The sequence below is a fragment of the Gavia stellata genome, chromosome 3, assembly GCF_030936135.1.
Source record: "Gavia stellata isolate bGavSte3 chromosome 3, bGavSte3.hap2, whole genome shotgun sequence".
Taxonomy (NCBI): domain Eukaryota; kingdom Metazoa; phylum Chordata; class Aves; order Gaviiformes; family Gaviidae; genus Gavia; species Gavia stellata.
The window spans coordinates 22,922,578-22,935,804 of NC_082596.1; the positions used below are offsets into that span (position 1 = coordinate 22,922,578).

Below are 13,227 nucleotides of genomic sequence, written 5' to 3' on the forward strand. Positions count from 1 at the left end.
CCCGGGGAGGCCGGGAATTTCCATCCTGTAACCGAGCGGGAACGTCCAGCCAGAGCCATCCCCCCGCAGCCATTGGCACGGGGGCCGGGGGGCTCCCGCCCTCCCGGGCCAGGCCCCGCGGAGCTTTCCCCGGGCGATGCCGGCACCCCCGGCCGCGCCGCGCTGCGCCGAGCGGCGGCAGGGCTGCGGGGGGCGCGGGCACGGGCACGGGCACGGGCACGGCGGGGCCGCCCTCCCGGCCCTCTCAGAGCACCACCGAGCCCTCCTTCAGGTCTTCGAGAATTCGCTCTGCGGACGGTAACACCTTTCTGACGGAAGAGCTGTTTTGCCGAGAAATCGCGTAACGCCACTGTGGAAGCCTGAGGGGGAAACGGTGATAAAATAGCAGCTGGGTATAAATCACTGGTTTCATTTTAACAGAAGTACAAGGTAAGGACACAGAATCCCTCTGAACTGCAGCGGAATTCGGACTTTTATCGAAGAACCTGGTATTGCCCGACTGAACATTGTCAATGTAATGACGCAAGAAAAGTCCTCGGCAATCCAGCGTAAACCATCTCATTTTGCTTTCATTTAAAATAATATTTTACTTTTCATCATTCTAGAAATAAAAGCACTGTAAAATAAAGAATGTCCTATGTCCTTAAGCATTAAAAATAGAAATAACAAATATTTGAAAGATAACTTCTGTATACTGCAATCTTCGTGGGGTTTGTGGAGGTAGAGTTTCCAGAAGGGGGAGATAAGCTTCAATACATTTTTTTTCTGAAGTATTTAACAAAAACACACATTTCTCCTGCAGGAATGCATGTTACAAGACATTGAGTCATTCACGTTAGACCACACAGAACCAGGTTTTTGTTTACACCAAACCTCTTCGTGTTGCTCTGACTGCAGTTACCTCTGCACTGTGAGCTGCTTCTGTCTTTCTCCCCTTTCCACGTCCGTACTGGCTGAACAATAGCAGTGAAGTGCGATTTGCACCACAGGTCACACTGCTATCGTCAACGCTGTCACACGTGGTCCTAAGAACGGGTACTGATGCCAGGCGCGTTGCTGAGGTGTGGGCTTCTGCTTGTGGAGAAGTGCAGCGATACACCCAGCCGACTTCATAGAACGGCTAGTAAATAATAATGGTTCCCTAAACCAGTTGGGAAAACTTACGGAATTATGTAAATCCTTAATGGTAACAATTGCTTCTGTGACAGCCTCAGTGAACATCCATGAACATGCACATGCAGAGGCTTCGTTGTGCGATTGTGCGCCGCTGCCAGCAAACCCTCCTGCCTCTGGTCCAGGTTGGTGGCAATACTGGTGAAGATGGTAACGTTTGGCTTCTCTGTAACGTGGGTGTTCACACAAGCATCGTTAGCAAGCGGCTGGGGGTCCCCAGCATCAATATGGGCTGTTGCTAAGGCAGGTCCCTTCTCAGACTGCCAAACTTCTCTATTACAGAGTTAATTTCCTCAGGCCAGGTGCAACAGCACACAGCACAGCAGCACTGTACACCTTCCTAATACAATTACTCAGTATTTTGGATAACGAAATTTGCACATACGTCCGTATGCATTTCCCCACCTGGGTTTGTGCACCTTTAGAGTTTGGGTCTGGGCTAGAAGATTTTAAATCCCAAATGGCTGGCTTTGCCAGGGGAAGCAAACTGAGGAGCGCTGTGAAAGAAGGTCTTAGCAAATAATGGTGAGACATCTGCTTTGAGCTCTGGTAAGTGCACTGCGCAGTTCCTAGCGCTCATTTGACTTGCAATGTGCATTACCATCTGGAAAACAGAAATATCAACATCCTCCTCAGGCTGCTTCAGTCTGAGCAAGCCTTGCCATCTGCTAGGCTTATGCTCTGTGGGCTTTTGATATATTTAAATGCTTCTGAGGGCAGCAACCGGTGTTGAACGCTGGCGAGATACTTGAATTGAATCAGAACTACGGATCTACTTTGCCTTAAATACTTCCCGGACAAAGGGAGCTGTTATAATAAACTTGCCTGAGCATCTTCAGACCAGGATCCATATTATGTCAACTAGTGATTCCTTCATCTTACCCATACTGCCATATGATATAGATTTTATCTTTTATATGCGACTTTACAAACATATCAGCAAAGAGGTACATACACCCACCATTTAAATGTCGCTAAAATCTTCCACACGATCAGTCTGCTGCTGCACAGCCCAGGCAGGCTCATGCACGGTCACCGTGGTGCCGTCAGCTCACCATACACAGCAGATGCTCACACCACCAGGCTGGTGCCATGAGTGCAGTTTCTCTGCTGTGACTTGAGCTGTTTTCCTCCCCTCACATAGCCTCTCAGCATCCCCAAAAAAAAGCCACACAAGCCTGGGAGAGGAGGATGTGCTCATACACACATCAGCTATAAAATGTTTACATTCATGGGGCTGTCCACGGGGTCACCAGGTCTCTCTGCCTTTCTTGTGCAAACTCCTGCAGTTTATGAATACTATTTATTAGAGCACTGGTTTGAATTCAACCAGTAAATAATTGCTATTCATTCCTTGGTCTTCATAAAGTGAAAAAACCACCGTAGGAAAGATTAGGAGCATTTTACCATGGGAACCCATTGCCTATGGTTAATGCAGAGCCTGGGAATGAAAGACCAGGTCCATATTCCAAATCTGGTAGAAGAGACCCAGATCTAGTAGAAGAGTCTCTTTATAACAGTGAGGGGAAGCTTTAACCACTCAGAAATAGATTCTTCTCAGATGGGAACTATATTACTTGCGGCTTTTCACAACCAGGAAAACCAGGCTTAGGTGTCTAAATATTACAGAAGGTTCAAGGCTGAGGATCCTGAGCCAAAAGAGGCCCAGTAAGGTAAGTGCCAAGACCTGGACCTCTCATCTGCTTTTAACTCTTACTGCTTTCTACATTTCCCTGTTCTGGCAATGTCTGCGGATTTTGACTTTGATTGGCAGTCCTATCTACGCATTGCTTTGGGGAACGCGTGCATACCCCAGGGTAAGCAGCAGAGCGCTCAGGGTTAGCACTGCAGTGCTCAGCATTGCAACGCTCAGGATCTTTGCCGATCTACCCTTGGTGCTTTTAATTGTGCAGTTCATCATTTAGCTCTTGTTCACTTTATTACTGATATTTTAGGGTGAGTTGTAAGTCGGTGTAAAAGGCTGAGATCAGAGAAGACTGTTGAATTTCTTGAATGGCTCTTTGCAGCCTGCCTGTCTGATCAAGGAGACAAAGAGCCATCTGTACTGCTGTAGAAGAAAACCGAAGTAAGAGCTCTCAGGGAAATTTATTACAGGTTTAAGAAATAGATTTCATTTTCTTCCACAAAAAAGCCTTGGAACTGCATAAAAATCAATGGGATCATGGCCTTGATCCCTTCTAACACCTTTTAATTTAAATATATTATTTATATAGCATGCTTAATATTTTAAAATAATCCAAAACTTCTCTCCCTCTATTTTGTTCCTTTCCTAGCACAGATACACCTATTCAAAAAAATCTTCCAGTAGCTTTGACATAAAATGATAAGCATGGCATTGTAGTCATAGCAAGGCTTTGCAGGTACACATATTAACATTTGAATCTTAAAAACTAGTTTGGGGCAGATTTTTTAGTGGATTATAATACTCAGCGATGTCCTGTTTCTGCCTTTGAGAAAAGCTTAAAAGTGTAAGTAATATCAGTATTCTACTTGCTGAGACTCTACATCTCCAGCTGACAGTCAAGTCATAGTAACAGTTCACTATGCAAGCCATGAAAAAAAATATTGATCATCTGAATGACAGCCAGAAAGGACAGGCAGAGGTTAGAGCATGATAACAGAGTTTGTCAAAGACAAGAGGGGCATAACTGTCAGGAAAGCATATGCTAACCCTTTAGAGGCTTGTCTGCGGAAGAAGATTCCTGTGTCCATGTGCAGGAGGATGGCATTTTTTGAGTGTGAGAGAAAAATCCTGCAGTTAAGTGTTAATTCTTTACTTCTCAATAAGCACATGGCAGTTCTTAATGTTACTATAGCAAACACTGTATTTTTGCACAACAGAAAACACTAGAGAGAGGATTAACACTTTTTATTACTCAGATTAATTAAGTTTTCTATCGAGATAAATCTTTGACATTGTTACCAGCAAGCCAAGACTGGGACGTACATCAGATACCAAAGAGCTCATCTTGTGGAAACAGCTCCTTTCATAGCCTGCTGGGGCTTCTAGGCAGATCTTGTTTTTCTGTCCAAGTCATCAGTTGATTTATAGTTGCATTTCCCTAAAGCTGTGCCTTTTACAATAATAATGGAAGCATTGAGTATCTTAAACTAAACACCACTCACAAACTGTCAGACAGAGTTAGATAAACTTTAATAAAACTATTTGGGAGAACTGTCTGCTTCACTGATAAAGGGTAACTCAGGGTATCCAGACATTTCCATAGTGTAAACTTTATGATGAAAAGCCCATACTGAGACCTGTTTTCATTGATTGCTGGTTACAAATGTCTGACTCGGAAGGAGCCTGGTCTGTACCTCTGCAAGACTGTCCCCCAAGCGCAGCTGGCGCAACCCTGGCCGCAGTCATGGAAATGTTTGGGTTGGAAGGGGCAGATGCCTGGAGTGCATCTGGTCGAAGCAGGTCCAGTTAGACCGGGTTGTTCAAGGACTTGTGCACGTGATGGAATGGGAAAATTAATTCAGTCCAGTTTTATGTTAAATTCACTGTGCCTCCAGTGAATCATCATGGGCAAGGAGAGAGCTGAGGCTCAGGAGAAACATTTGCTCATGAGAGTGGCTGTGAATTATTCAATGGTAGAAAAATTACTTGACTGCCTCATGAATCCTCAATGAATAGAAAGGCCTTTTGCAGAACTGAAAAGCTAATTTTCCTTGAATCCTGCGCTAGTAAATCGTTATTAGAATGTGAAATACAATGCTCCATTCAGAGAGGAAAGCTTCTTCATTGAAGGGAACAGTCTTGGTTTTTCTACACCATTCATCAAGTGCGCTGCCACAGGTCTGTCCTTCCAGTTTTGGAAGACAGTACCTCAAAACAGTCATAATCCTAAAATTAAAGGAATGGACCTGAACTTTGAAATGTTTATTTCTATTTGTATCCAGCAAGCCCTTTGAAAAGGAGTTCCTCAGGAGAAGCAAGGCAGCAATGAGGAGTGGGCTGCAGGCTGAGGAAGGGCTGCATAGCGCTTCAGGGTGGCTTACAGAAACCAGAGGTCTACAGCCACCATAGCTAGCACACACAAAATACACAGAAGCCTGTGGATGCAAGAGGATTTGGTCCCAGAAACAAATAAATTGGCCCAGGACACTCAACAGTTGCACAAAACTTCCTGTCTCAGAGGAGAGGGAGAGAGAGAGAGAGGGGCAGACCCACAACAACGATGACGGACCTGAACATGCATGGTCGCTGTGGCTCTAACTGGAGCCCGCGGCATTCCTGAGACCCGGCTTGCACATCCACACTGTCCCCTCACGTGGCCTGACCTCAGTGAAGAAGCACCATGGCATGCTGCAAGCAGGGCTGTGGAGCTTCTGGGCAGCACCTGCCTCATCTGTTCACTGATGACCCACTCCCACCAAAAGGGCAGTAGGTTTACCGGGGCTGCTGGGTCAGGCACAGTGAGAGAGAGTCACCATGAGCGGTTCAGTGGGGTCATCCCATAGCTAGCCCCGAGGATTCTTCAACAGATAAACTCTTGCATTAAAATTACTATATGTGCTAGAATAGAAATCTTATTTGACTTGCATCAGCAACTGACTAGTGCAACGGTGCTGGAAAGGATCAAGCACGACACCGAATCCTTGGCTCACGTGGAGATGAAATTGGTTTTGGCCAGAACAGCAAAAGACCTACCAGGTTCCTGTGAAAAAAAATGTCTTTTCAAGTCCTTGTTTGAATTATATTTTTTACAGCAGGTGCTCATCTAACTATGCTTTTGTGAGGCATGACTTTATTTCTAGTGTGGTTTCCTTACTTCTGTCCTTGTAACTTTGCTGCAATTACAGCACCTCTTGGTTGATTAAAAATCTCATTTATGAGTTCACAATTTCCCATTGCCAAGTAGAGAAACTTGCAGTATGTGTGCCCTAAAAATATCTAATGCTGTTGAGGTTATATTAATTTAAAAGACCAAGGCCTCCCTTGTTTTTTAGTGAGTGTGCTTTCTTGGGTTTTCCTACTGGCTTGGTGACTTTCCATTTTTCTCCATAGGGAATCTCATCCCGACTATCAGCTTCTCTCACAGTGTCCATTCTCAGGATGATCTTGCCTACTAAAATCACATTTTAAGAAAAATAGCTCCAATTAATTCCCATGGTGACTCCTGACTTCAGCCAGCCCAACACATTTGCATCTCATCTGCTCACTGGCATGTCACACCCCTGTCAGTGCCATCTCTTCACGTTTCACTGAATGACACATGTCTGGATTGTTAATCCCTGTAGCACATCCACTTGTTCTTTAGTTGGAAGTCTGGACTGAAGCCCTGCCTGTAGGAATCTGGAAGGAGAGTAAGTCCAAGAGAGGGCTGGGTCCGATGGGCAACATCGGTGACTTAAACCCAGTGCCAAGAAACTTGTTCAGCTGCTTCAGCATCCTCAAATGCTCGGTCTTTGGCTGGGTCATTCAAGACCTCCATACACTCTTGGATAGTAGGTATGATATTGCTAGAGCTGGGTCTGGAGAGAATGCAGCTTCCCAGCTAGCTTAAGTGATCAACTAATTAAATATCTTACTAATAATTTTCTCAAGGAACGTACCTGGCAGTGACTTATTTTTGTCCCCATGTCATTTCTTGTGATCCAGTTTTGTGTGGTCAAGCAAAACATTAGGAAGATAAACTGAGATGCACATTATCTTCATAAAAATATAGATACTTTGCTCATCCTTCATACACAACAAACATGGAACATACCTTTTCCTGTTAAGATTCCCCTGATGGCCGTGACTAATGATCCCACCATCATCTCCGTAACTTGCAAACCTACTTGATGGAAGTCACCAGCGCTGTAGGTGTTCAAAAAACGTAGCACTTCCGGACATGGTTTAGTGGGCATGGTGGTGTTGGGTTAATGGTTGGACCTGATGATCTTATAGGTCTTTTCCAACCTTAATGATTGTGTGATTCTGTAAAATTTCTTCTTGCCATTTCCCTTCACCTTGTATGTCAAGAGTGAGTCCTAAAATATCAGTGTATTCCTCTCCACTTAAAACACCTCATGTTCTCTCATGACTATACCGCCATACCTGAGAGTATGCTCTCCGGGCTTGAGATCAGTGTCCCTCCAGTTCACCTACGCCCAGTACTGAGTGCCCATTTAGCACTTCTCTTCCACAAAAATTGCTTTCTTCCACACAGCTTTTCTTGCAGGAACTATTCTCCTCTCCAGCTCGTGTTAGTGCTGAGAAACCAGTTGTGAGCCATTTAATGAAGGTAGATTTAAAGATCTCTCATGTTTGTCATTACTTTGTTTTAACTAGTAAGAATCTCAAATAAAGCAAACTTTTATTTTAGATTTCATTTTGATTAACAAAGTTGAAATGCAGGGAATAAGCATTAATGAAGAGCTCAGATATAAATGTCCTGGCATGTTTTTAATCTTTTAATTATACTTTGCCTCTCAAGTGCTTTTTAATAGGAAGTAAAATCCGGTTAATATACCGAAGTGGATTTCATAGATGTACATCAGAAAGATACTCTGAGCTCCGCTTCCAGAGATACAAAGCAGACAGCTCATGAAGGTGTGGTACAGGTTGCCCAACCTCTTTATTTTTAATTACAGTTAAACTCTAGTCCATTAAAAAAATATGTAAGTATGATAAGGAACAAAAATGAGAGTGAAAGAGTAAGTGCAAAAAAGGTAATGCACAGGAAATAACACTTATTCTCATGAGACTCTAAAATACCTTTGGTGCCAGCCATACAAATTACTGCAAATACCAGTGGTTAATACTGGCAGAGATCTTTACCAGTGAATCCAGCCAAACAGAGGGCAGCCAGATACCTTCAAAAACCGATTCAACAAGCAGCCAGTGTCAAGGGAGGGATGCAGAATTTCTCCTTTGATGTGCAGTGAGCTGAGATTGCACACTGAGACTGGGTGGTCAAACTTCAAAGGGAAATGTGATTCCTCATCCTGTTCAGCTACAGCATTTTTCAGTGCTTTGTAGAATGCTAAACTTGTTTTTATTAAAGTTCAACTTTTCATATTTAAATATTTTTTCACTTCTGAAATACAACTAGATTTGACCATCTTTAAACCAAGTATATTCTGCATCCTGTAAAGAAAAAGGACCTACAGTTCTCTGTAAATCAGCTGAACAATTGGCAAAGAAAACAGTATGATGCTTCAGTTTGTTAGTACTCTGTATCTGAATTGGGTTTTTTGAAGTTTAAAAAAGCAAAAAGATTTAAAGATATTTTAAATACTGCAGATATTTTTCTTATCATCTGCTAATAGCTCCTTTCAAATGTTAAAATAGAAACAAACCACCATTTTTTCCATATTCTGTGTTAGTTTTGCAAACTTGGACTACTTTTTCCAAATATGTGCATAGCTTTATTTTATACTCTAGGCAAACTTCATCCCAATTTTCACCAAAAAAAAATTAGCAAAATAGAACAGTAAAATAAGAGTATACACAAAATGTACCATAAAACTACTGTAGTGGTAACCTCAGGTGCTGTTTATATCACAAATCAAATATGATTTAGTATGTTAAATGTATCTTGTCCTTTAAAAGATTTTCTATGCAACCTCAAAACTCAGTGTAACTCATATTTTGAAGTGATTTATGACAGAGATCCATTAAGAAAAAGCAAAGTAAAAGACCATTTGGCACACATATTTTAAGGCCTGGAGAAGTTATCAGTATCCTTTATTCTAGCTTTCTACAAAAGCAGAAAACAAGACCAAAATGCCTGTATCAATCTTCTCAGTTGTTGGATTTACAGTGCGTCTTTCGAAGATAGCCAGTCTTCATTAAATGACTTAAGTTGATGGAGATGTCCCAGTAAGAAGCTATTCTTACAGTTTAAGAAAAGCCCTTTTAATACGAATTGTCTGTTTTCAGTTTTAACTTTGGTCAGATAACAGATGAAAGCAAATAACCTAAACACCTTTTGTTAGAGAAACTGTCCATTGCTGTAAGGCAGCCTTTCACACCCTCACTCATCTCTGCACCTATTTTCTTTCAGTTTCTTTCCCCCCATCATTTTTGTGGGTATTCAAATAGCTGTGCAACTTTCCAGTTAGTGCTTGGGCATTTCAAGGGGAAAGCATCCAGGGATCACAGTCTCTTTAGCTATAAAGGTCACCTTGGGAATTCACATTCTGTACATCATTTCTGATACAGCAGCAGTGCTACAGTCTCGTTTTACCACTGATGCATTTCACTTCCAATGAATGTTATGATTAATGCTTAGTTAGTATATCACAGTTCTTTGAAAATGTATCTATTTTCAAGCCCATGGTATTGCTGTAACTTCAAAATTACTTTGCATTCATCTTTAGAGTAGTTACCATAAAAGCAAGACTTTTATTGAACTACCTAAAAAAAGTGAGTAATATTAAATAAATTTAAAATGTGTATCAATATTTTAAGAAAGTTGAGCAACGGCATAGTGTGGAAATTCATATTCTGTGTAATCTAAAGGAGGTCTTTAACTAGAGGTCATGAAAGAAAGAATGCTCTAAATGTTAGGATGAAAGAACTAGTTCAGTTTCTCACTCCTTCATAACTTTCTGTGTTCATGTGAACAATTCCCAGCATTGTTCTGTCTCAGGTTCTCACTTACACAGGAGGGACAAAAATCTTTGCGATACTTATTACCTCACAGAGCTCTAAAAATAACAACACTGAAGTGTCTTAGGTGCAAAAATACTACAGTAATACAGCAACAAACATGCTACATCTAGTTAATAAGAAACATCAACTCAGAAGCTCTTACTATACGACAGGATATTTTATTACTAACAAAGACAGTAATAACAAAACTATTGAATACGTGTATAAAGCTACCCGTTTACAAATGTGACTACAAGAATGAAGGGTACGTAGTGTGCATTTTCACAGGAGACTTTTCAGATCTTTCTCACTGCCCTTCTGAGCAGCAAGAATTCTGGATATTTTAAATGGGGAAATTGTAAAAGAAACAGCATGTCCTGTTGAAGGCAATAAATTATAAATGCTAAAATGCAGATGCCATAATATAAAGGTAAATACATTCAATTTTTAATATAGGATGGATAAAACAAATTAACTTTGGTTTATCAGAACTGTAGTTCCTGTTGATTGAGCATTTACATGACCTTTGTACCATGTAATTTTGCTTGACTGTTCAAAGCTTCACCATGAACACGGCCCAAATTGGAACACAATAGTTTATCTGCATAGTATAAAAATATTGAGAAATATTCTCATTAGTAATCAAATGCAAGATGCTGAACAGTCTTACAAAATGCCCTGATATTTAGGTTTAAAAACAGCAAAATCCTAGCTCCAAATTATCTCAAGTAATAAACCACATTGACTTCATTGGAGCCAGGATTTCTTATGAGCAAACTGATAAAATTCTTATCCACGTCAGTAGTACTTGCTTTTGAGAGCCACCCTGTCATAAGAAAGGCTACATGTATGAAGACCTTTTTGATTTAAAGAAAATATACTGCTGTAGTGCACAGAAAATTAAGCTTTGTAGAAAAAGTATCTTGTTTTCAGTAAATACATTGTTAAACAAGCCTGTATATTAATAACTCAACAGTTTATTTTCTGCAAGATATTTCTCTAGAGAATTAAAAAGTTACTTGCATAGAAACAACGTGAAACATACACTTTCACTGCAGCTCAGTAAAAAAACCAAAGTGTATACTTCAGATTCTGTCCCACATGCCACTCAGGATCTGAAGTGTTTTCTTCTTTGGCACGATGCACTGGAACACCTCACCAGGAGGGGCTCCAAGAAGCATTTTTCTGAAGCAGTGCTGCATCTAATGCACTATCGCTTTAACAGGTTGCACAGACGTCTGACCAGTCTTGCCCCAAACACACAGTGTACAGTGCATGTTACATATGAAGGTATAATCTGCTTTACTTGGAACTAAGTAACATTGTCTGATCACCACAGGACTGTTGACTTCAGCAACATCTAAGAGAAGCATGTTAACTTTACCAAGTTTGTACAATACATACAAAACAGTAGTTCTAAATATTGACCTTACGTAGTCAGTTATTTACAAAATCCATTTTTATGTACAAAATAAATCACTATAATTGCAGATTCCCTTTCATATTCAGTGTACAAACTACCATAAAACAGTGCTATAACTGATATATAATTTAGAGTATTTATAAATTTGTGTATCCCTTAAGTGATACTGCTGTTTAAGACACAGTAAAAAAGAGAAAAAATTAACAAGTTTTGAAAAATATCAAAGATGCAGATATAACTTTTACGCCTTGAAAAGTAACAGTGCTTTCTAAGCATTATTTTAATGCAATTCATTACAAAGTGTTCTTTACATTGGGAATAATATTTGTTTCTCTCATCTTTTTCTTAAATTACTGCTAGTCAGTCCAGCCATGTCCTACAGAACTTCTATTGCCATTATTCCTGGATAGGATTAAATATAGTACATTATTGCTAGCTGTCCCCACAACAAAACTTACATTTTTTTTAAGTGCAAAGCAAGATATGTGTGTTTTTTAATAAGGCACAGAATATCAGTTATTTCCAGTGTAACACAGAACCTGTATCAGTTTTATACATTGAAAATGTTCATATAAAATTTTAATCTTTCAAGGGTTTGAACTGTTTCCTGAATCCAGCTCTCTTCTGGTGTCTGAAGCCGAGTAGACAAGTAGCGATACGGAAGCTGACTGTGAGACACCAGGTATTTGGGAACAGCTGCTTTGTAATGGAGGAGATTCAATAAAATCATTTTTAGGAGCTATTCTGCAAGTAATGAAAAATAAAAACACAGGGAGTCAGTTTTAAGCACAGTGCATTATACTGCAAAAAATTCATTTTTAGCAACAAAATTATAATGTATCTTAAGCTATATTCCTTTCAAGAGAATGCAATACAGTGCTGTATACTTTTCCAAGCCTAGGGTCACGATTGTTCTTTTTTAAACTTGTCACATCTCAAAATGATTGCATTGCAGCCACAGATTTCTTGAGGGTCACTGTTCAACAATACAAAAATATCCTATGAGCTAAGCTCCAGCGCTCAACGCTTAAAAGGAAAAGAAGAATCCTAAAAAAAAAAATATGAAATAGCTCATGTGCTAAAGATACATGGCCATATGAAATAGTTCGTAAGAATTACAGTACTCTTGACAGCTACTGAGGGTTAATTGTATTCTGAGAGTACACTGATTCTTCAGAGAGAAGAAACAGAAAACTTACAAAAATAGTGGTAATACATATAAACAAGCAAAAGATCGAGTTAAGGAACCTTACCTTCCTTCACCTATTCTCTTCATACTCTCAGCCAAGTTACTCATATCACATGTGCTATCTGCTTTGTTTCTTTTTTCCACTGGATCCATGGTCAGTTTAGAACTAGGTAACATTTGATCTCCACTGTTTTCACCTTCCTCGACTCTTCGGGCTGATGTTCTGTCTGCCTCTATCTCTTTCTCAGATGTTTCTGGGGAGGTTTTAATTTCTGCAACAGTTTCTTGGCTTAAGTAATCATGATTAGTGATTGCTACTGCCGAAGTTCCATGATTCGTTGTGCCACCTGTACTAGTCCCCATTGACTTCGAAATGACTTTCAATCTGTGTGAAGTTGATTTGTAGTGCTTCTTTTTATGTTTAACTTTGGAATTGTGCCTCAAGAAAAATTCACATGATTCTTGCAGCACTCTTCGACTCTCACTGATTGGACTGAAAGAAAATACAAGCATGTAACTGAATGAAGAGGATAACCTTAGATGTAATGTACTATAGCTTCATACACAAAACCATGAAAGAATAGCAACCAATGATGCAATGTGAGCTGGATGTTAATGAACACGAGGCAAACAATTATATGCGAAAAGAGGAGAAAAAAATCTGATCATAATGGCTCCAAAGTAATTATGTCTGTGGAACAATTAAATAAAGCAGATTTCTACATTTCTTACTTCTGCAAGTAGGTCCAATGACTTGAGTAGATTAATCATCTAAGAGAGGAAAGCAGGATTAGCTCACAAGCAGCTGTATTACCAAATTAACTTTACATA

At 40.2% G+C, this 13,227-nt stretch overlaps 1 protein-coding gene across 1 annotated transcript in view; it reads right to left on the bottom strand.

Annotated features, from left to right (window-relative positions):
- Positions 1 to 9,947: 9,947 nt before the first annotated feature.
- The window catches only part of FZD6 (frizzled class receptor 6), a 31,210-nt gene continuing 27,930 nt past the window's right edge, over positions 9,948 to 13,227 (bottom strand). The window contains exons 5-6 of the mRNA XM_059836234.1: positions 12,461 to 12,889; positions 9,948 to 11,951 (exon numbers count right to left, since the gene is read on the bottom strand). Of these exons, the coding sequence (XP_059692217.1) occupies positions 11,795 to 11,951; positions 12,461 to 12,889 (586 nt within the window). The 3' untranslated portion in view covers positions 9,948 to 11,794. The remainder of the gene's footprint in view (positions 11,952 to 12,460; positions 12,890 to 13,227) is intronic.